The sequence below is a fragment of the Bos grunniens genome, chromosome 27 (genome assembly GCF_055505025.1).
Source record: "Bos grunniens cultivar Pamir isolate PY7600 chromosome 27, Bosgru_T2T1.0, whole genome shotgun sequence".
NCBI classification, from domain to species: domain Eukaryota; kingdom Metazoa; phylum Chordata; class Mammalia; order Artiodactyla; family Bovidae; genus Bos; species Bos grunniens.
In genome coordinates, this window is record NC_141191.1 from 23,178,226 (window position 1) to 23,203,088 (window position 24,863).

At 39.2% G+C, this 24,863-nt stretch overlaps 2 protein-coding genes across 9 annotated transcripts in view; one reads left to right on the forward strand and one right to left on the reverse strand.

Moving 5' to 3' along the window:
* Positions 1-24,863, forward strand: part of LOC147343647 (uncharacterized) — a 301,851-nt gene that overhangs the window by 180,578 nt on the left and 96,410 nt on the right. The gene's annotated exons all lie outside the window — the stretch shown is intronic.
* TUSC3 (tumor suppressor candidate 3) overlaps positions 1-24,863 on the reverse strand; it is a 197,813-nt gene that overhangs the window by 127,939 nt on the left and 45,011 nt on the right. For all 8 annotated transcript variants that reach the window (XR_015156324.1, XR_015156325.1, XM_086380715.1 and 5 more), the window contains exon 2: positions 1,141-1,310. Coding sequence is in view for 6 of the 8 variants with exons in the window: in XM_086380715.1 (XP_086236841.1) it covers positions 1,141-1,310 (170 nt within the window). In the remaining 2 variants the exon portion in view is untranslated. The remainder of the gene's footprint in view (positions 1-1,140; positions 1,311-24,863) is intronic.

The window sequence follows — 24,863 nt, forward strand, 5'->3', positions numbered from 1 at the left end:
ACACTGGCAGACAAATTCTTTACCACTGAGCCACCAGGGAAGCCCACCACAGGATACTACTCAGTAATAAAAACAATGAAGTACTGATAAATGCAACAACTTGGATAGATTTTGAAGGAGTTAAAAGTAAAAAAACATAAAGCCAAATCCAAAAGGTCATGTGTTGTATGCTTCCATTTATATAACAGTCTTGAAATGATGTAATTATAGAAATGGAGAATAAATTCAGGAGGTGGGGAGATGGGGTGGGTGTGGCACCAGAAGAAAGGACACCAGAAGAGATACTTATTGTGAAGAACTGCTCTGCATCTTGACTGTATCAATACCAATATCCTGCGTATGAAACTGCGCTATAGCTTCACAGGCTGTTAACACTGGAGGTCACTGGGGGAAAGCTACACAGGATTTCTCTGTATTGTGTCTTAGAACTGTAGGAAGACTACAATTATCTCAAAATTAAGATCTAATTTAAAATACGCATTGCTGCATATATATTATACTTATACTCCTCCAAAACTTTCATTGGTGTGTTTCCACTGAAAAATATTTCATTCATTTCAAATTGTTTACTTCTACATCACAGGAACAAAATTCTCAACACTAGAGGTACTAAAAGGTAAATGGACTCCCTTAAGTCCATTAAAATCTTTCTATTAAACAATTTAAGTAGAGTGTATTTAATGGGGCTACTTCACTGCTCCTGAGATATAAGTTGGTGACCTACAAGGCAATATTCAAACTGAATTCCATAACATACATAACTTTACACAGGACATAAAGCCAAAAATTTGTTTTATGATTACTTGTGGATTGGTCTACACAATATAAAAATATTAGCCTTTCAAAATCACTTCCCAGAAAACACTAAGTTTGAGCCTACATTTAAATGCACTGAATTACAGTTGACTACAACACTGAACAAATGTTTCTTTCTTTCTTTTTTTTTTTAATGCCCCCCTGCAGCATGTGGGATCTTAATTCTTCAACCAGGGGTAGAACCCGCATTGGAAGCAGGAAATGTTAACCACTGTACCGCCAGAGAATCTGAACAAATGCTTAATTCTATTATACATGTTTATCTTAACTATAATAAGTACATAATAATACAATAACAGTTAATTTTTTAAATACATACATTACCTGCACACAGAACACTGGCGCTGGGGTTGAAGAGCAGTGAACATAACAATCATAGAATAGTTTCGAGGTGGTGCCTTTATAAATTTTCGGAATTTGTCACCATTCATTCGGAAGACTGAGCGCCTGGAACTCCATTCCATCAGCTGTTCTACTTTCTCGGCTAAAAGATTCTGCAGTAAACATAAGGATTTAAATTTACACAGGGTTCAAATCCTTCGGTTTGTACTTTATATATTAAAAAAAAATTACATGGGGCTATATGTTACCAAAAATTTGTTTTGGTGAACACATACATTGTTAGCTGACCACGTATGCATAAAATACTTCATTTATTCTTCCTAATGACTGGAAAAGTTTATTAAAAAGGCATCAAGATAAAACAGACTTTCACTTCCAGAAAAAGGAAATGATGTGCTTTTCCCTAGTGAGTGCGAAGTCACTCGAGTTGTGTCTGACTCTATGCAACCCCGTGGACTATAGCTTGCCTGTCTCCTCTGTCCATGGGATTCTCCAGGCAAGAATACTGGAGTGAGTTGCCATTTCCTTCTCCAGGGGATCTTCCTGACCCAGAGATCAAGCCCACATCTCTTATGGCTCCTGCACTGGCAGGTGGGTTCTTTATCACCAGTGCCACCTGGGATGCCAGGGTGCTTTTCCCTAATCCTCCACTAAACACAGCTAAAAACTCTGGTCACTGTATAAAAATACAACCCTAAGAAGGCTCTGAGAAGTAGAAAGAAGAGGAAGGATGGCAGGGGAATCCCAAAATGCAGAGTGCCAAAGCAGTGAGTGCCCTAAGTTTTGTTTCAGCCTCATCCATCCCAGACTGGTAGCTAGAGGCGTTGGCAGTCCAACACCACCAATGGACACAAACACACACAAAAAGCCCCAAGAGAAGCCCGCTCTCTTTACCCAAGGGACAAAGAGGGACAACCGAAAGCCAAGAAGTAACTGCTCTAGTCTAGCCGAATACCACAGAAGAAACGCTGCCCTTATTCTGCCTCCCTCACTATGAAGGGCGGAATGAATGAGATGCCTCAACCCAAGTAGAGTCAAATCCCCGCTAAGCTTTAACATGCAGCAGTATGGAGGGAGCTCGTGAAGATAAGGCTGAGTGAAAGACAATGTACAAAACAGCACTGCTGCGTGATTCTGTTAATATTTATAGTAAGGTCAAAAAGGGGAAAAACCCTACTGTGCTAGAAGTCAGGACAGTGGCTGAGTGCAGCAGGCACCACAATGGTGGGAGGCATGGTGAGGTGAGGCGGTTCCATGGAGCTGGGGAACCAGGAAGCTTCTCTTCCAGGATGTGGGTGGGAGTGAAGTAGCTCTCTAGCCTCTGTATAGTATGCTCTTAATCTTTACATTGCCCATTTTACCTGAAAAAGTCTGGGAAGTAAAAAAAAAAAAGCATGGGGTTGTATTCCTACAAGAAATCTGTTAGCCTTGGAAAACCAAGAAAGCATGAATGGGCAGGGAAGAAAGGCTTCAATTATGCCATTTAAGAAAGACTAAGGACTTAGGGAGAGATATAATCTTAATGGATGAGATGTATGATACCTAGGGGACTTCCCATCACTGCCGACAGTAACTGCAGCCATGAAATTAGAAGATGATTGCTTCCTGGAAGGAAAGCTATGCAACCTAGACAGACTATTAACAAGCAAAGACATCACTATGCCAACAAAGGCCTATACAGTCAAGGCTATGGTCTTTCCAGTAGTCATGCGTGGATGTGAGAGCTGGACCATAAAGAAGGCTGAGCACCAAAGAATTGATGCTTTTCAACTGCAGTGCTGGAGAAGACACTTGAGAGTCCCTTGGACAGCAAGGAGATCAAACCAATCAATCCTACAAGAAATCAACTCTGAATTGGAAGGACTGGTGCTGAGGCTGAAGCTCCAGTACTTTGGCTACCTGATGTGAAGAGCCAACTCACTGGAAAAGACCATGATTCTGGGAAAGACTGAAGGCAGCAGAAGAGGGCAACAGAGGATGAGATGGTCGGATGGTATCACCAATTCAATGGACATGAACTTGGGCAAACTCCGAGAAATGGAGAGGCACAGGGAGGTCTGGCGTGCTGCAGTCCATGGGGTTGCAAAGAGTCAGACGTGACTTGGCGACTGAACAACAACAACAGTGACAGCTAGATGCCTTCTGACTCAGCTGTACAGGATCTGCCTGTCAACACAAGAGACGTGGGTTCAATCTCTGGTCCGAGAAGATTCCCTGGAGAAGGAAATGGCAACCACTCCAGTATTCTTGCCTGGGAAATCCCATGGAGAGAGGAACCTGGTGGGCTACCGTCCATGGGGTTGCAAAAGAACAGGCACAACATACTGACTAAACAACATGATTATCAAGAGTCATACCTGAGCCCACCAAGCCACAGTCCAAGAGTACTGTATGCAGAGAAAAGGGATGTTCTGGTCCCTCAATAGGAAAACTTGGACAAGACACTTCTCCTCTCAGAACCTAGGGACTTATCTGTTAACATCTGACCTTCCAATAAATGAGCTTCCCAGGTGGTGCCAGTGGTAAAGAACCTGCCTGCCAATGCAGGAAACCCAAGAGACCCAGGTTTGATCCCTAGGTGGGGAAGATCCCCTGGAGGAGGACATGAAAACCCACTCCAGTACTCTTGCCTGGAGAGTCCCATGGACAGAGGAGCCTGGCAGGCCACAGTCCATGGGGTCATAAAGAAACAGACATGACTGAAGCTACTTAGCACGCACACAGCATTCCAATAATTACCAAGATAATTTACTGAGAGATGATAGACAAAAAATCATTGTAAATTATAAACTACTGTAAAACATAAGGTGATATTAGTAGAAGTATTGTTTTTACTATTGTGAAATAATGAAGGGTGATCACTATCATCCTATATATAATCTATAATGCCTCTCCTGTCAAATTTCCCACCCCTTCTGAAATACATTAAAACAACACACAAGTGAGAATCACAGTTTTAATTCTGGCTATTACCAGAGAACTGTATATATTCAGATTAAATATTAAATAACAAAAAATGAGAAATTTTAAAAATAAAATCTATCTTTCTCTAATTACTGTCTCAGAATATTAAGTGCTTCATATATGCTAAGCACCATACTGTGGACATCACATATGCCACCTTATTAAACCCACATAGCAATCAGGCAGCAGACACATAATACACTTACTCCACAAATGAGAAACTGATAAAGAACTGCAGCTCTCACCACTGCTCTCCCCTGAAAGGTTCTACTTGCAACCGACTCTAAAAAATACGCCAGTTACCTTAAACCAACAACAACACCTCTAGTGAGTGCTCAGTTTTATTCATATGACAAGCTTCAAATCCCCCATTATTAGAGGAAAAGGTAATGCTGACCTATTATTGTTTGAGATAAAACACATTAGCATGGTAAGTGATAGAGAGTTATTTGTTTTTTTTTTTTAAAGACAAGTCAATAAAAAAAGATAAGTCAATAATTTGTATACATGGAGAAATAATTTTTATCATGTGAAGATATTCAACTACATTAACAAATTAAGTCTGGAAACAAAACAAAAGTTAAGACTGAAAAACACAGAAGACGTGCACCTTAAAAATCTGTAGTATTAACAAAACCAGCGAACACTTACTGGGTGCTTACTATGGACTAGGCACTGTACAAAATGCTTTCATTAGGTAATAAACTCATCAATCCTCATAACAGTCCTAAGGGGGTTATCCCTGTTGTTTCAAGTTCAGAGACAAGTAAACTGAGGCACTGAGACTTAAGTAACCTCTACGAGATTATACAGCTAGAAAATGGGAGAACTGGGACTCCGAGTCTTAATCCAAAGTACATACTCTAAACTTCTGTACATATAGAAATAGCTCATGTAGCTCAATAATATATATATATATAAAAAGACCCAATCAGAAAATGGGTGGAGATCTACACAGACATTTCTCCAAAGAGGACATACCGATGGCCAAGAGATGCATGAAAAGATGCTCAATGTCAGTGATCATTAGAGAAACGCAAAACTACATTGAGGTATCAACTCACACCCATCAGAACAGCCATCATCAAAAAACTCTACAAAGAATAAATGCTGGAGAGGGTGTGGAGAAAAAGGAATCCTCCTACACTGTCGGTGGGAATGTAAACCGGCGCAGTCAGTATGAACAGTATGTAAATTCCTTTAAAAAGTAAGAACAGAGCTACCACATGATCCAGCAATCCCACTTCTGGGCACATATCCAAAGAAAACCACAATTCAGAAAGATACTTGCAGGGACTTCCCTGGCAGTCCAGCGGTTACGACTCCACCTTTCAGTGCATGGGGGGCACAGACTCCACTCCTGATCAGAGATCCCACATGCTTTGTGGTCAAAAAACCAAAACATAAAAACAGAAGCAATACTCTAACAAATTCAAGGAGAGACTCAAAAAATTAAAAAAAAAAAAAATAATAAAGATACATGTAGGCCCAATCAATGTTCACTGCAGCACTATAATAGCCAAAACATGGAAACAATCTCAATGTCTGTGGACAGAGGAAAGGATAAAGAGGATGTGATACATGTGTGTGCGTGTGCGTGTGTGCTTAGTCTCTCAGTCGTGTCTGACTCTTTGCAACCCCGTGAACTGTACCCACTAGGCTCCTCTGTCCATGGGAATTCTCCAGGCAAGAATACTGGAGTGGGTTGCCATGCCCTCTCCAAACCAGGGATCGAACTCAGGTCTCCCACCACTGAAATAATGCCATTTGCAGTGACACAGATGTCATACTGAATAAGTCAGACAGAGAAAGGCAACTATCATATGATATCACTTACATGTGGAATCTTAAAAAAAAAAGATACAAATGAACTCACAAAACAGAAACAGAGACACAGGTATAGAAAACAAACTTATGCTGTACCACAGGGGAAAACAGGAGGATAAATTGCAAGACTGGGATTGACATAAACACACTACTATATATAAAAGAGATAACTAATAAGGCCTCCTGTACAGGACAGGGAACTCTACTCTATACTCTGTAATGACCTATATGGGAATATAATCTAAAAAAGAGTGGATATATGGATATGTATTAATATAGCTGACTCACTCTGCTGTACAGCAGAAACTAACACAACATCGTAAATCAACCACACTCCAAAAACAATTTTTAAAAAACCTTTACACACACGGCAGAATCTTAAAGGTTTTAGAGATTACAGAAAAGCCCATGCAACCAGAAGCCTAATATTCAAAAAGCACATATTGAATTCAAAACAAAATTGCTAAGTAGGAGAGTCTATGAACTGAAGAGGGGATAACACTACTACCAAAGAAAGAGAGGCCTCTTCGCATCTTCATCTAGTAAACTCTGCACGGAAAAAGAAATGGTTTAGAAAGGTAGGCTTCTGGGGCACCATGGTTCACTGAAACTTTCAAGACCATGTGTTATAAAGAAGGCTAAGCTAATTCCCAGAGGAAAATGTTGCAGGGTGACAGAGCAGAAATATTCAGTAAGGAAAAGAAGTCTGAGTAACGTGAATTCAAGCTTTTAAAATCTGAGAAAGATCACAGAAATTAATCTACCATTACATTTCTCTAGGACAGGACTATGACCTTACTGAAGGAGAAGGTTAGGTACATCGGTTCCTTCAAAGCATCTCCCTTTTTAGGGACACTTGTACTCTCTTTGTTAGCTCTTTTTCTTCATGATATAGTTTCTTTTCTCCAGGACTACTCTGAAGACTTCACCACCATCTCTGATTGTATGTCCCTTTGGGTCTCTGATGCTCATGAATCTTAACTCCATATTCCCACTGGAGGATGAAACCCAAAGCAAAATCAGGCCCAAGGGAATTCTGTGTGGTGAAGGGAGCATAAAAACATCCCTAACATGGACTACAGCACAACCTTTAAAAATTGAGAAGGCACCATATGTTCATTTTAAAAACAGAAAAAGAATTTGATGGCTCAAGTTTAAATGATGATTCTGTGTTTACATGCAATGTGACTTGACCAAATTGTTTCTCTGAATCTCAGTTTCTCCATCTATAAAATAATATCACAATGATATCGATAAAATTATGAGTTACTGTATGGAAAACTCCTAGCACAGCATCCTTCAAAGTACTGGCACTCAAATTGTGTCCCCTTCTCCTCGGGTTAATTTCTATCAGCAATACTGATTTGGTTGCTGAAGGAATACCTACCATGGGAATTTTTTTTTATCTTATTAATATCTTCAAGTGGCACATTGGTAAAGAATCCACCTGTCAATGTAGCAGATGCAAGAGACATGGGTTTGATCCCTGGGTTGGGAAGATCCCCTGGAGAAGGAAATGGCAACCCACTCCGGTATTCTTGCCTGGGAACTTCCATGGACAGAGGAGCCTGGGGGGCTACAGTCCATATAGGGTTGCAAAGTCACGACTGAGTGCGTACAGCACAGCACAGAGTTACCAAATGTTTTCTGAGTACTCACTACATAGCAAACATTGTGCTAAAGTCTATAAACATGCACTGTGGATTACCAATTATATGACAAGCACTATGCTTAATTTACAGAGAATGAAAGATAAGCACAACAGAATCTACTCTTTAGGCTTTATAGCAAATAAGCTCTAGCGTTAAAAAAATACACTTATATTGATGTACTCTGGTTGTGGCTTTGCTGTTAAATAAATGGCTCAGTGCCAAGTCAGGAAAAGACGGCACAAAAGATCTTACTTCCATGAGCACTAAGTGATTGGTAGTGGCTAATTTAAAGTCAGTACAATGCAAACTTTTGAAATCCAGACTGATACTATCAGTAAAGAGTATGTGACCAGTTGGGTTTTGTCTGCTGCTAGCAAAAGCTGGGAAATAGACATAAGTGCCATACATCTACCATTTCCAAAGGAAAAAGAACTCTAAAACTTAGACTCTTCAAGGAAAAAACCCTGTCCTTACCTGTTACCCTGTAAAACGATGGGCTGGCAGGTCCCACATATTAACAAAATTAAGACACTCAGTCATATTAACAATAGGTGCCCAAACTGGCATAATTTATATGTGCCAGTCCCCAACATATGACATTATGTAACTTTTCCTCAATTCATGTTTTATTTTTTAACCAATTCATAACAAAATACAAAGAAATGGTACCTTTCATTTAAACACTGTTCAATGAAATTTTTCATTCCAAAGTGAAGCTCAAACAGGAAAAATAAAATCTCAATAATTTACTACTTTTACATTCATACTTTTTTCTTTTTTTAGCATTTTCTCCCTAGGTAAATTTTAATGATGACCAGATGCACCAAACTAAAGATACGTATGTGGCCTCATGTCTTAAAAAACATACATCTGCCAGAAAGATGGCTGTTCACATGTCTTTGCCCCAGTCACCTACACAGTATTTACAACCATACAGCATTCGTTTAGGCACCCACTGTCTTCCAAATAGCCACGATATAACCTGCTTATAATAATTCACAGGACATAAATTTGGAATGAGAATAAGAAGTACATGCTGAAGGTATCTCTCGGTGACACAAAGAAACTTCATCACCTCTCTGTCCTGTGTTTTTTTTGTTTTTTTTTTTTAGAATATAAAATATTTACACATTTCCTCTTTTCTAACAAGAAAAGAGAGTTTTCCTTTTCACAACTTGAATATCCAAAAGGTTCAATCAAAGCCAAATGATGGAGCAAATAAAAGCAGCCAGATGCATATTTTAGCATTTGGGACAAAATCAGTTTCAATTTCTACAATTAATTGATCCCCAACTTATTTTATTCGATTTTCTTAATATTACAGCATTCCTCTCAGATTTGAATAAAATGTAAGCGGCAATGGATATTCCCAGAAGCCAAACTTTCACACTTTATACCACCCCGTGTATATTACATCTAGTCACTAAAGATCACCGGCAGTCTTAAGGGCCCTCAGAAGACCACAATGAGCTAAACAATCAAGAGGACAGACAGATTTATCAAAAATAGAAAATGCACACAGTACACATGCCATAAAAAGTGCAAAGATTCAAAAAAGATCAGCCCTGGGATATCTTTGGAAGGAATGATGCGAAAGCTGAAACTCCAGTACTTTGGCCACCTCATGCGAAGAGCTGACTCATTGGAAAAGACTCTGACGCTGGGAGGGATTGGGGGCAAGAGGAGAAGGGGACGACAGAGGGTGAGATGGCTGGATGGCATCACCGACTCGATGGACGTGAGTCTGAGTGAACTCCGGGAGTTGGTGATGGACAGGGAGGCCTGGCGTGCTGCGATTCATGGGGTCGCAGAGTCGGACACGACTGAGCAACTGAACTGAACTGAACTGAATCCTGTTATCTTAAAATGTACATTACGAGGGTGGCCTTCCCCTGTAGCTCAGTCAGTAAACAGTGTGACTGCAATACAGGAGACCTGGGTTCAATCCCTAGGTTGGGAAGATACCCCTCGAAAAGGAAATGGCAACCCACTCTGGTATTCTTGCCTGGAGAATCCCACGAGCAGAGAAGCCTGGCAGGCTACAGTCTATAGGGTCACTAGAGTAGGACATGACTGAGCAACTAAACTTTCTATTGTTAAGTTCTAATCCTGTTACCTTAAAATGTAAATTGTGGGAATGGGTCTGGTAAAATTTTTACAACTTTGAGACATCCTTTTGATTTACGGTAATAACTAATTAAAAAAGTATATAATTCCACTGCTAACATTAGCAAGGCAGGCACTCTCCATCCCCCTTCTGATGTGTCAGAAGCTTTCTCTAACCCTTTTCATACTTTTAATAAACCTTTGCTACACAAAAGCTCTTGAGTGATCAAGACTGGTCCCTGGTCCCGAAGCTAAATCTTCTTCTTCAAAGATCAAGAATCCAACATCATTTACCGTAAGCTATCAATACTGAGAGTTCTCTTATGTATTTGATATCAAATGCTTTAGAATTAAATAAATAAATACTGGAGAACCCCAGAACAATTGCATCTCAGCATAGAGCCTAAAGAGAACCTGGGTAAATACAGAAAAGGGAATTGGCTACCTATGGCCAATACCACAGCAGCTACACGCTTACATGGGGGAGAGAGTCTACATAAGTTGTTAAGTCCAACATGTCAAAAATAATATCTAATTAAATTCAGATCTGAATGAGAAATGTATAAATAGTTATTTAGGAAAAAAATTTTTCAAATGTTCCTGCCTTTTAATTTTTTAGCACGGAGAAAACTTCAAACAATGGTTCAAGTGAATTAACACTGAGTTAAGTAAACTTTTCTTAATCAGTAAAAATGTATACCTGTGGCGGATTCATTTTGATATTTGGCAAAACTACTACAATTATGTAAAGTTTAAAAATAAATAATTTAAAATATATATATATATATTTCCAGTAACAATCTTTTAAGCAATAGCTTTAACCTGAACTCTTCCCAGAAAATTTGCCTGGGAAAAGATACACTGTTTCATGGTTTTGTATCACTCGAAGCCTCCTGAGCATGGCAAGCTTCTGACTGGTCCTGATGCTTGCTCTATACACACTGTTCATCTACCGAGAGGATAATCTGTAAAATTTTAAAGAGGTAATCTAGGAACTGATCATTTATTAACTAATTTATCAACTGATATAAATTTATGCCTATGATATAAAATTATGCCTATTTAAAAATGCAATTTTTAAAACAAGGGTTTCTAAAATTCAGTTTAATCATAGATTCTTTGCTCTATTTGCTCGCTACTTCAAAAGTAGAAAGAGCACTATAAAAGAAGCAACCTGCCTGCTGAACTTGCATATTTACAGTATATATAATTGACAAAGCTAGTGGAGTGATGGAATTCCAGTCAAGCTATTTCAAATCCTAAAAGATGATGCTGTGAAAGTACTGCACTCAATAAGCCAGCAACTTTGGAAAACTCAGCAGTGGCCACAGGACTGGAAAAGATCAGTTTTCACTACAATCCCAAAGAAAGGCAATGTCAAAGAATGTTGAAACTACAACAGAACTGTACTCATCTCACATGCTAGCAAAGTAATGCTCAAAATTCTCCAAGCCAGGCTTCAACAGTACATGAACCATGAACTTCCAGATGTTCCAGCTGGATTTAGAAAAGGCACAGGAACCAGAGATCAAATAGCCAACACCCATCCACTGGATCATAAAAAATGCAAGAGAATTCCAGAAAAATATCTACTTTTGCTTCACTGACTACCCCAAGCCTTTTACTGTGTGGCTCACAACAAACTGTGAAAAATTCTTAAAGAGGTGGGAATACCAGCTTACGATACCTGCCTCTTGAGAAATCTGTATGCAGATCAAGAAGCAACATTTAGAACAGGACATGGAACAATGAACTGGTTCCAAATTGGGAAAGGAGTACATCAAGGTTGTAAATTGTCACCCTGTTTATTTAACTTATATGCAGAGTACATCAATGTAAAATGCAGGGCTGGATAAAGCACAAGCTGGAAGTAAGATTGCTGGGAGAAATATCAATAATATTAGATATGCAAATACCACCCTTATGGCAGAAAGCAAAGAGGAACTAAAGAGCCTCTTGAAGAAAGTGAAGGAGGAGAGTGAAAACACTGGCTTAAAACTCAACATTCAGAAAACTAAGATCATGGCATCTGGTCCCATCACTTCATGGCAGATAGATGGGGAAACAATGGAAACAGTGACATACTTTATTTGGGGGGGCTCCAAAATCACTGCAGATGGTGACTGTAACCATGAAATTGAAAGACGCTTGCTCCTTGGAAGAAAAGCTATGACTTACCTAGACAGCATATTAAAAAGCAGAGACATTACTTTGCTGAAAAAGGTCTGTCTAGTTAAGGCTATGGTTTTTCCAGTAGTCATGTATGGATGTGAGAGTTGGACCATAAAGAAAGCTGAGCCCGAAGAAACTGATGCTTTTGAATTGTAGTGCTGGAGAAGGCTCTTGAGAGTCCTTGGACTGCAAGGAGATCAAACCAGTCAATCCTAAAGGAAATCAGTCCTGAATATTCAAAGGAAGGACTGATTATGAAACTAAAACTCCAAAACTTTGGCCACCTGATGAGAAGAATTGACTCACTGAAAAATAAATACCCTATATATGCGTTAGTATACTGTATTTATGTTTTTCCTTCTGGCTTACTTCACTCTGTATAATAGGCTCCAGTTTCATCCACCTCATTAGAACTGATTCAAATGTATTCTTTTTAATGGCTGAGTAATACTCCATTGTGTATATGTACCACAGCTTTCTTATCCATTCATCTGCTGATGGACATCTAGGTTGCTTCCATGTCCTGGCTATTATAAACAGTGCTGCAATGAACATTGGGGTACACGTGTCTCTTTCCCTTCTGGTTTCCTCAGTGTGATGGTAACAATAACCCAGTGTACGAGACAGCAAAAGAGACACTGATGTATAGAACAGTCTTATGGACTCTGTGGGAGAGGGAGAGGGTGGGAAGATTTGGGAGAATGACATTGAAACATGTAAAATATCATGTAAGAAATGAGTTGCCAGTCCAGGTTCGATGCACGATACTGGATGCTTGGGGCTGGTGCACTGGCACGACCCAGAGGGATGGTATGGGGAGGGAGGAGGGAGGAGGGTTCAGGATGGGGAACACATGTATACCTGTGGCGGATTCATTTTGATATTTGGCAAAACTAATACAATTATGTAAAGTTTAAAAATAAAATAAAAATAAATAAATAAATACCCTGATGCTGGGAAAGATTGAAGGCAGGAGGAAAAGGGGATGACAGAGGATGAGATGGTTGGATGGCATCACTGACTCAACGGACATGAGTCTGATGAGCAAGCTCTGGGAGCAAGTGATGGGACGGGGAAGCCTGACATGCTGCAGTCCATGGGGTCGCAAAGAGTTGCACATGACTGGGCAACTGAACTGAACTGATAATTGACAAAATCATAAGAACTTAATTACTGTGGTAAAATTTACAATTAACAGTTCAAGAATTTAATATCAATTTTAATTATTTTAGGATATCCTAATTCACAAAAATAAAAAGTGCATTTACATTAACAGATGAATATAAATTCTACAATGAAAAATATCAAAATATTTTGTCCCATGAGAAAATTAACTATCCCAAGGCAGTAATAAATTTTAAGATACTTAATGTTAAATGCCATTACACCTTAATTTTATCAGAGAAAACAGCAGAAACTATCACTAGGTGTTTTGAAATATTTTTAAATTGATAGTAGTAGTATTAATAGTAACAACACTATATTTGTGAATGTATGGAATTATATACACTCAGGTATCCCAGAAATACTCCCCATCCTGCAAAAGTTAAGGCCCACACAAAACCACTGATATAAAACACATCACACTGATAACAATCTATCTACTAGTAGTTAATCATATCTACTTTAATGTCCCTTAAATATAATTCTGAAGGAAAAATCTGAACACAGGTGATTAACATCAAAAAAAGTTAAAAAGGCAGGAAATAAAGAGCATATTTAAACAATAAAATACTAGGGACTAGAATAATTACATATGTGGTCTCTAGTGAAAAAATGTTATAACATTAAGTAGAAAGAAGGTAAAGTTCACACTACAACTAAATGACTATCTACAGATAAACCACAAAGTCATGTAAACAGTGGAAAGCTGTCTTTTTTGGCATTGTTTATTTCTTACTGCAAAGTAAAAACAGCCTTTTTGGGTTTTTGGAGAATGCGTCCTTAAATTCACGTGGGTTGTCTTTGTGACTGTTTTTCACTGTAAAATTGATTAACTACAATACTCTCCTGTCAGGAGCCAACATCATTAAAATAGGGATTATGATGTTTTCACTTGAGGAATCAAAATATGAAGTCATTTTAATAAGGAACAATCATGATACGGCCTAGATGAGCATCTGATATCAATTCCACCATTGCCTTCATTTCTGATACCTTCTTTCCTGAACTCCATATCCTTCTGTTGGACATCTATTCTTGTATAAATAAATATCCCCTTTTAAAATAGGTACCAGATACAAAGGTAAGAAATGTATGAGCAAAGAAGAGACTATAAACAACCATCTGGCCTTACTCCCTTGAGAGCAGGATCCAGGCAGGATCACCATTACCAGTACTACTGAGTATAGCAGATATCCTATTATAATACATTATATCATAAAGTTATCTGCACTGCTCTACGAGTGGTTGTATATAAGTCTTCTCTATTAATAGCAATATACTATGTGCTACAACTGAAGAAAACCTTTACTAAAAGAATATGAAAAAATAAAAACTTTATTCATAAATTGCAAACTTAGATGGGTTTTTCAGCAGGATTATTCTTGAGTCACACAAGCTAATCAGTAAAATCTGTGATAGTGAAATTATTAAAAGCAAGAAAAACTTATCAGAATCCAAAGAAAGTGAGTTGAGAGGGAAGCAAAATTTTCAATGTGCTTTAAAGCTTTCCAGTATCTTTTTCATTAACGTACCAGAAAATATGGTCTACCAAATTACTTCCAAATAGCAGCAGCAAGTTGTTGGATAGAACAGACGATCTGGTTTGGTTATTTCATATAAAAGGTATACTATCAAGAATTATCACAAAGTAGCCATTGAACAATCATCGACAGGAAGACAGTGGAACCTCCCCCACAAAAGAAAGACACCCCACATCCAAGAACAAAGGAGAAGCCACAACCAAACAGTACGAGGGGCACAATTATAATAAAATCGAATTCGATACCCACCGAGTGAGCAACTCACAAACTGGAGAATAACAAAGAAGTTTTTACACTGTTGTGAAGGTTCTAGGCCCCAAGATCAGGCTCCACAGCCTGGGAATACGGCCAAGGGACTGGGAATCCTATGGAATCTGACTTTGAAGGTGAGCAGGATTGATTACAAAGCTTCCATAGGATGGGAAGGAGCAGAGAATCTTGGAGGACACAAACAAAATCCTGTGCACACCAGGACCCAGGGGAAAGGAGCAGCGACCCCACAGGAGACTGAGGCAGAACTACCTGTGAGTGTTTGAGGGTCTCCTTCAAAAGCGCGGGTTGACAGTGGTCTGCCACAGAGTGAGGGGCACTAGTAGCAGCCATCCTGGGAGATGCATCCTGGCTTACATCCTCTTGGATGTCACCTACAGCCCTACTATAGAAGCCTACAGACTTTAGGACTAGGTTGCCTCAAGCCAAACAACAAACAGAGAGGGAGCTCCCATCAGGAAGCTTCCACAAGCCTCTTATCTTCAACTACCAGAAGGCAGTCAGAAAGAATAAGAACTACAATCCCATCAGCCTCCAAAATTAATACCACAATCACAGAAAGATACCCAAAATGGAAAGAAACAGAGTTATGTCCCAGATGAAAGAACAACAGAGTTCAGTAACAGTATCAGACCAGTTGCTCTGTCCTGTCTGAATCTTTGCAACCCCACGGAATACAGCAACCAGGCTTCCCTGTACATCACCAACCTCTGGAACTTTTCTCAAACTCATGTCCAGCCAGTCGACAATGCAATCCAACCACCTCATCCTCCATCATCCCCTTCTCCAACTGCCTTCAATCCTTCCCAGCATAAGGATCTTTTCCAATGAGTCAGTTTCTTCGCATCAGGTGGCCAAAGTATTGGAGTTTCAGCTTCAGCATCAGTCCTTCAAAGGATATTCATGACTGATTTCCTTCAGGATGGCTGGCTGGATCGCCTTGCGGTACAAAGGACTCTCAAGAGTCTCTCCAACACCACAGTTCAAAAGCATCAATTCATCAGCACTCAACTTTCCTTATGGTCCAACTCTCACATCCATACATGACTACTGGAAAAATGACAGCTCTGACTAGATGGACCATTATCGGCAAAGTAATGTCTCTGATTTTTAATATGCTGTCTAGGTAAGTCAGAGCTTTCCTTCCAAGGAGCAAGCATCATTCAATTTCATGGTTGGAGTCACCATCAGCAGTGATTTTTGGTTCAGTTCAATTGCTCAGTCATGTCCAACTCTTTGCGACCCCATGAATCACAGCATGCCAGGCCTCCCTATCCATCACCAACTCCTAGAGTCTACCCAAACCCATGTTCATCGACTCGGTGATGCCATCCAACCATCTCATCCTCTGCCATCCCCTTCTCCTCCTGCCCTCAATCTTTCCCAGCATCACGATCTTTTCAAATGAGTCTGATCGTCACATCAAGTGGCCAAAGTATTGGAGTTTCAGCTTCAACATCAATCCTTCCAATGAACACCCAGGACTGATCTCCTTTAGGATGGACTGGTTGGATCTCTTTGCAGTCCAAGGGACTCTCAAGAGTCTTCTCCAACACCACAGTTCAGAAGCATCAATTCTTCAGTGCTCAGCTTTCTTTATAGTCCAACTTTCACATCCACATACAACTATTTGAAAAACCATAGCCTTGACTAGACGGACCTTTGTTGGCAAAGTAATGTCTCTACTTTTGAATATGCTGTCTAGGCTGGTCATAACCTTCCTTCCAAGGAGTAAGCGTCTTTTAATTTCATGGCTGCAGTCACCATCTGCAGCATCTTGGAGCCCAGAAAAATAAAGTCAGCCACTATTTCCACTGTTTCCCCATCTATTTCCCATGAAGTGATGGGACCAGATGCCATGACCTTACTTTTCTGAATGTTGAGCTTTAAGCCAACTTTTTCACTCTCCACTTTCACTTTCAAGAGGCTCTTTAGTTCTTCTTCATTTTCTGCCATAAGGGTGGTATCATCTGCATATCTGAGGTTATTGATATTTCTCCCAGCAATCTTGATTCCAGCTTGTACTTCCTCCAGCCCAGCGTTTCTCATGATGTACTCTGCATAGAAGTTAAGTAAGCAGGGTGAAAACATACAGCCTTGACGTACTCCTTTTCCTATTTGGAACCAGTCTGTTCTTCCATGTCCAATTCTAACTGTTACTTACTGACTTGCATACAGGTTTCTCAAGAGGCAGGTCAGGTGGTCTGGTATTCCCATCTCTTTCAGAATTTTCCACAGTTTATTGTGATCCACACAGTCAAAGGCTTTGGCCTAGTCAATGAACCAGAAATAGATGTTTTTCTGGAACTCTTGCGTTTTCAATCATCCAGCAGATGTTGGCAATTTGATCTCTGGTTCCTCTGCCTTTTCTAAAACCAGCTTGAACATCTGGAAGTTCACAGTTCATATACTGCTGAAGCCTGGCTTGCAGAATTTTAAGCATTACTTTACTAGCATGTGAAATGAGTGCAATTGTGTGGTAGTTTGAGTATTCTTTGGCATTGCCTTTCTTTGGGACTGGAATGAAAACTGACCTTTTCCAGTCCTGTGGCCACTGCTGACTTTTCCAAATTTGCTGGGACATTGAGTGCAGCACTTTCACAGCATCATCTTTCAGGATTTGAAACAGCTCAACTGGAATTCCATCACCTCCACTAGCTTTGTCCATAGTGATGCTTCCTAAGGCACACTTGACTTCACATTCCAGGATGTCTGGCTCTAGCTGAGTGATCACACCACCGTGATTATCTGGGTCGTGAAGATCTTTTTTGTACAGGTCTTCTGTGTATTCTTGCCACCTCTTCCTAACATCTTCTACTTCTGATAGGTCCCTACCATTTCTGTCTTTTATTGAGCCCATCTTTGTATGAAATATTCTCTTGGTATCTCTAATTTTCCTGAAGAGATCTCTAGTCTTTCCCATTCTATTGTTTTCCTCTATTTCTTTGCACTGATCGCTAAGGAAGGCTTTCTTATCTCTCCTTGCTATTCTTTGGAACTCTGCATTCAGATGGGTATATCTTTCCTTTTCTCCTTTGCTTTTCGCTTCCCTTCTTTTCACAGTTATTTGTAAGGCCTCCTCAGACAGCCATTTTGCTTTTTTTGCATTTCTTTTTCTTGGGGATGGTCTTGATTCCTGTCTCTTGTACAATGTCACATACCTCCATCCATAGTTCATCAGGCACTATATCAGATCTAGTCCCTTAAATCTATCTCTCACTTTCACTGTATAGTCATAAGGGATTTGATTTAGGTCATACCTGAATGGTCTAGTGGTTTTCTCCACTTTCTTCAATTTCAGTCTGAATTTAGCAATAAAGAACTCATGATGTGAGCCACAGTCAGCTCCCAGTCTTGTTTTTGCTGACTGTATAGAGCTCCTCCATCTTTGGCAGCAAAGAATAAAATCAATCTGATTTTGGTGTCGACCATCTGGTGATTTCCATGTGTAGAGTCTTCTCTTGTGTTGCTGGAAGAGGGTGTTTGCTATGACCAGTGCGTTCTCTTGGCAGAACTCTATTAGCCTTTGCCCTGCTTCATTCTGTACTCGAAGGCCTAATTTGCCTGTTATTCCAGGGGTTTCTTGACTTCCTACTTTTGCCTTCCAGTCCCCTATAATGAAAAGGACATCTTTTGGGGGTGTTAGTTCTAGAAGGTCTTCTAGGTCTTCATAGAACTGTTCAACTTCAGCTTCTTCATTATCACTGGTCAGAGCATAGACTTGGATTACCTAGATGGTGAATGGTTTGCCTTGAAATGAACAAAGATCATTCTGTCGTTTTTGAGATTGCATCCAAGTACTGCACTTTGGACTCTTTTGTTGACTATGATGGCTACTCCATTTCTTCTAAGGGATTCCTGCCCACAGTAGTAGATATAATGGTCATCTGAGTTAAATTCACCCATTCCAGTCCATCTTAGTTCACTGATTCCTAGAATGTCAATGTTCACTCTTGTCATCTCCTGTTTGACCACTTTCAATTCGCCTTGATTCATGGACCTGACATTCCAGGTTCCTATGCAATATTGCTCTTTACAGCTTCGAACCCTGCTTCCATCACCAGTCCCATTCACAACTGGGTGCTGTTTTTGCTTTGGCTCCATCCCTTCATTCTTTTTGGAGTTATTTCTCCACTGATCTCCAGTAACCTACTGACCTGGGGAGTTCATCTTTCAGTGTCCTATCTTTTTGCCTTTTCATACTGTTCATGGAGTTCTCAAGGCAAGAATACTTTAGTGGTTTGCCATTCCCTTCTCCAGTGGACCACGTTTTATCAGAATTCTCCACCACAACCCGGCCGTCTTGGGTGGCCCCACACGGCATGGCTTAGTTTCATTGAGTTAGACAAGGCTGTGGTCCATGTGATCAGATTGGCTAGTTGTCTGTGATTGTCTGTCTGCCCTATGATCCCCTCTCTCAGTGCCTACTGTCTTACTTGGGAGACAAAATAAAGTATATCACCCCAAAATAAAGTATATCACTGTTTCCATTGTTTCCCCATCTATCTGCCATGAAGTGATGGGACCAGATGCCATGATCTTAGTTTTCTGAATGTTGAGTTTTAAGCCAGTGTTTTCACTCTCCTCCTTCACTTTCATCAAGAGGCTCTTTAGTTCCTCTTTGTTTTCTGCCATAACAGTGGTGGCATCTGCATATCTGAGGCTATTGATATTTCTCCCAGCAATCTTGACTTCAGCTTATGCTTCATCCAGTCCAGCATTACACATAATGTGCTCTGCATATAAGTTAAATAAGCAGGATGACAATATACAACCTTGATGTACTCCTTTCCCTATTTGGAACCAGTCTGTTGTTCCATGTCTAGTTCTATGTCTTCTTGACCTGCTTATAGGTATCTCAGGAGGCAGGTGAGCTGCTCTGGTATTCCCATTTTATTGAGAATTTTCCAGTTCATTGTGACCCACACAGTCAGAGTCTGGCAGAGTCAATGAAGCAGAAGTAGATGTTTTTATGGAATTCTCTTGCTTTTTTTTGATATTCCAACATATGTTGGCAATTTGATCTCTGGTTCCTTTTCTAAATCCAACTTGAGTATCTAGAAATTCTCAGTTCACTTACTGTTGAAGACTGGCATGGAGAATTTTGAGCATTACTTTGCTAGCATGTGAGATGAGTGCAATTGTGCAGTAGTTTGAACATTCTTTTTTTTATTAATCATTTTATCACAACTATTTAAATGTTTTTATTCCTTTTTTTTTTTGTAGCTGAAAACTACATTATTTAATTATTTTTAACAGTTGAGTAACATTACATTGTATATATGTTAACACATCATCTTTATCAATTCCTCTGTTGATAGATATTTAGATGGCCTTGGCTATTTTTTTTTAATTTTATTTTATTTTTAAACTTTACAATATTGTATTGATTTTGCCAAATATCGAAATGGATCCACCACAGGTATACATGTGTTGTTTGAACATTTTTTGGCATCGCCTTTGAGACTGGAATGAAAACTGAGCTTTTCCAGTCCTGTGGCCACTGCTGACTTTTCCAAATTTGCTGCCATATTGAGTGCAGCACTTTCACAGCATCATCTTTTAGGATTTGAAATAGCTCAACTGGAATTTTTTCACTTCCACTAGCTTTGCTGGTAGTGATATTTCCTAAGCCCCGCTTGACTTCACACTCCAGGATGTCTGGCTCTAGGTAAGTGATCACACCATCATGATTACCTGGGCCATGAAGATCTTTTTTCTATAGTTTTGCATATTTTTGCCACCTCTTCTTAATATCTTCTGCTTCTGTTAGGTCCATATCATTTCTCTCCTTTATTGTGCCTTCTTTGCATGAAATGTTGCCTTGTTATTTCTAATTTTCCTGAAGCGATCTCTAGTCTTTCCCATTCTACTTTTCCCTACATATTTTGCACTGATCACTTAGGATCACTTAAGTTATGACCAACCTAGACAGCATATTAAAAAGCAGAGACATTACTTTGTCAACAAAGGTCCATCTAGTCAAGGCTATGGGTTTTCCAGTGGTCATGTACGGATGTGAGAGATGGACTATATAGAAAGCTGAGCGCCGAAGAATTGATGCTTTTGAACTGTGGTGTTGGAGAAGACTCTTGAGTCCCTTGGACTGCAAGGAGATCCAACCAGTCCATCCTAAAGGAGATCAGTCCTGGGTGTTCATTGGTAGGACTGATGTTGAAGCTGAAACTCCAATACTTTGGCCGCCTGATGAGAGGAGCTGACTCACTCTTCACATTCAGATGGATATATCTTTCCTTTTGTCCTCTGCCTTTTGCTTCTCTTCTTCTCTTAGCTATTTGTAAGGCCTTCTCAGACAACCATTTTGCATTTCTTCTTTTTACATTTCTTCTTCTTGGTGATGGTTTTGATCACTGCCTCCTGTACAATGTTATGAACCTCTGTCCATAGTTCTTCAGGCACTTGATCTATCAGATCTAATCCCTTGAATCTACTTTTCACTTCCACTGTATAATCGTAAGGGATTTATGTCATACCTGAATGGTCTAGTGGGTTTTCCTACTTTCTTCAATTTAAGTGAATTTTGCCATAAGGAGTTCATGATCTGAGCCACTGTCAGCTCCTGGTCTTGTCTTTGCTGACTGTATAGAGCTTCCCCATCTTTGGCAGCAAAGAATAAAATCAATCTGATTTTGGTACTGACCAGCTGGTGATTTCCATGGGTAGAGTCCTCTCTTGTGTTGCTGGAAGACAGTGTTTTCTATGATCAGAGCATTCTGTTGGCAAAACTCTGTTAGCCTTTGCCCTCCTTCATTTTGTACTCCAAGGCCAAACTTGCCTGTTACTCCAAGTGTCTCTTGACTTCCTACTTTTCCATTCCAGTCCCCTATGACGAAAAGGACATCTTTTTTGGTGTTAGTTCTAGAAAGTCTTGTAGGTGTTCATAGAACTGTTCAACTTCAGCTTCTTTAGCATTAGTGGGTGGGACACAGACTTTTATTACTGTGATATTGAATCATTTGCTTTGGAAGCAAACAGAAATCATTCTGTCGTTTTTGAGACTGCACCCAGGTACTGCATTTCAGACTCTTCTGTTGACTATGAGGGCTACTCCATTTCTTCTAAGGGATTCTTGCCCACAGTAGTAGATGTAATGGTCATCTGAATTGAATTCGTCCATTCTGATTCACAGTTCACTGATTTCTAAACTGTCAATTTAGATCACAATTCCTAAAATTAACATCAACATTTTGACCACTTCAAATTTATCTTGATTCATGGACCTAACATTCCAAGTTCCTATGCAATACTGTTCTTTATAGCACTGGACTTTATTTTCATCATCAGTCACATCCACAACTGGGTATTGTTTTCATGTTGGCTCAGCCTCTTCATTCTTTCTGGGGCCATTTCTCCACTCTTCTCCAGTAGCATATTGGGCATCTACTAATCTGTGGAATTCATCTTTCAGTGTCATATCTCTTTGTTTTTTCATACTGTTCATGAGATTATCAAGGCAATAATACTAACGTGGTTTGCCATTTCCTTATCCACTGGATGACATTTTGTCAGAACTCTCCGTCATGACATGTCCATATTGAGTGGTCCTACATGGCATGGCTCATAGTGTGATTGAGTTAGACAAGGCTGTGATCCATGTGATCAGTTTGGTTAGTTTTCTGTGATTGTGGTTTTCATTCTGTCTGCCCTCTGATGGATAAGAGGCTTGTAGAAGCTTCCTGAATGTAGGGACTGGCCCAGAAAAACAACTAATTAAAGTTACATAGGCAACCTCCCCATAAAAAGAATTTAGAATGATAGTGAAGATAATTCAGGATCTTGGGGAAAAAGTGGAGGTAAAGATTGAGAAGATGCAAGAATTGTTTATCAAGGACCTGAAGAACTAAAGAACGGAGATGAACAATTTACTAGAAGGAATCAATAGCACAGTAATTGAGGCAGAACAGATAAGTGTCCTAGAAGACAGAATGGTGGAAATTAATGCTGCAAGACAGAATATAGAAAAAGAATGAAAAGAAATGAAGATATCCTAACAGACCTCTAGGACAACATTAAATGCACCAATATTTGCATCATAGGGATCCCAGAAGGAGAAAACAGAGAGAAGGGACTTGAGAACATATCTGAAGAGGTAATAGCTGAAAACTTCCCCAACGTGGGAAAGGAAATAGTCAAACATATCCAAGAAGCCCAGAAAAGTGCCAGGCAGGATAAACCCAAGGAGGAACACACCAAGATACAATGTAATTGAACTGACAAAAATCAAACACAAAGATAAAGTATTAAAAGCAACAAGAGAAAAAAGACAAATAACATATAAGGGACAACCCATAAGGTTATCAGCCAATTTCTCAACAGAAACTCTACAAGCCAGAAGGGAAGGACATCATATATTCCAAGTGATGAAAGGGAAGAACCTACGAACAAGAATACTCTACCTAGAAAGACTCTCATTCAGATTTGATGGAGAAATCAAAAGCTTTCCAGGCAAGCAAAAGTAAAGAGAATTCAGCACCATTAAACCAACTTTACAGCAAATGCTAAAGGAACTTCTCTAGACACAAAACACCTGAGAAAGAAAAGATCTATAAAAAAATAAACCCAAAACAATTAACAAAGTGGTGATAGAATCATACATATCAATAATTACCTTAATTGTAAATGGATTAAAGGTATCAAGCAAAAGACACAGACTGGCTGGCTTGATACAAAAACAAGACTGTTATATGTTGTCTACAAGAGACCCACTTCATACCTATGGACACTTCAGACTGAAAGTAAGGGGATGGGAGAAGGTATTTCACACAAATGGAAATCAGAAGAAAGCTGGAGTAGCAATACTCATATCAGACAAAACAGACTTAAAACAAAGACTGTTACAAGAGACAAAGAAGGACACTACTGATCAAGAGTTCAGTCAAAGAAGATGATATAACAATTATAAATATATACGCACCCAAAATAGGAGCACCTCAACATGTAAGGTAAAAACTAACAAACATAAAGGCAGAAATTGACAGTAATGCAATAACAGTGGGGGATTTTAATACCCTACTTTCATCAATGGACAGATCATCCAGACAGAAAAATCAATGAGGAAAACGCAGGCCTTAAATGACACTTTAGATGAGATGGATTTAACTGATATTTATAGAGCACTCGATCCAAAAGCAACAGACTACACCTTTTTCTCAAGTGCACACTGAACATTCTCCGGGATTGATCACATGCTGGGCCACAAGGCAAGCATTGATAAGTTTAAGAAAACCAAAATCATATGAAGCATCTTTTCTGATCAGACTGTCAGAAACAAGAAGATTAGAAATAAACTACAAGAAAAAACTCTAAGAGACACAAACATGTGGCAGCTAAACAATATGCTAATAAATAACCACTGGATCACTGAAGAAATCAAAGAAGAAATTAAAAATTACCTAGAGACAAATGAAAACAAAAAAGGTCCAAGTTATGGGATGCAGTAAAAGCAGTTCTAAGAGTGAAGTCTGTAGCAACACAATCTAACCTCAATAAACAAGAAAAATCTCAAATAAACAATCTAACTTTACACCTAAAACAACTAGAGAAAGAACAAACAAAACCTAAAGTTAGTAGAAAGAAGGAAATCATAAAGATCAGAGTAGAAATAAATGAAATAGAGACAAAGAAAACAATAGCAAAGATCAATGAAACTAATAGTCAACTCTGTGAAAAGATAAACAAGATTGATAAACCTTATTCATCAAATAGAAAAGGAGAGGACTCAAATCAGTAAAATTAGAAGTGAAAAAGAAGTTACAACTGACTCAACAGAAATACCAAGAATCCTAACAGACTACTATGAACAACTGTATGCCCATAAAATGGACAACCTGGAAGAAATGTAAAATTTCTTAGAAAGGTACAGTATGTCTAGACTGAACCAGGAACAGAAACTATGAACAGATTGATTACAAGTACTGAAATTGAAACCGTAATTTAAAAACTCCCAACAAACCAAAGTCCAGGACCTAACACTTCACTGGCAAATTTT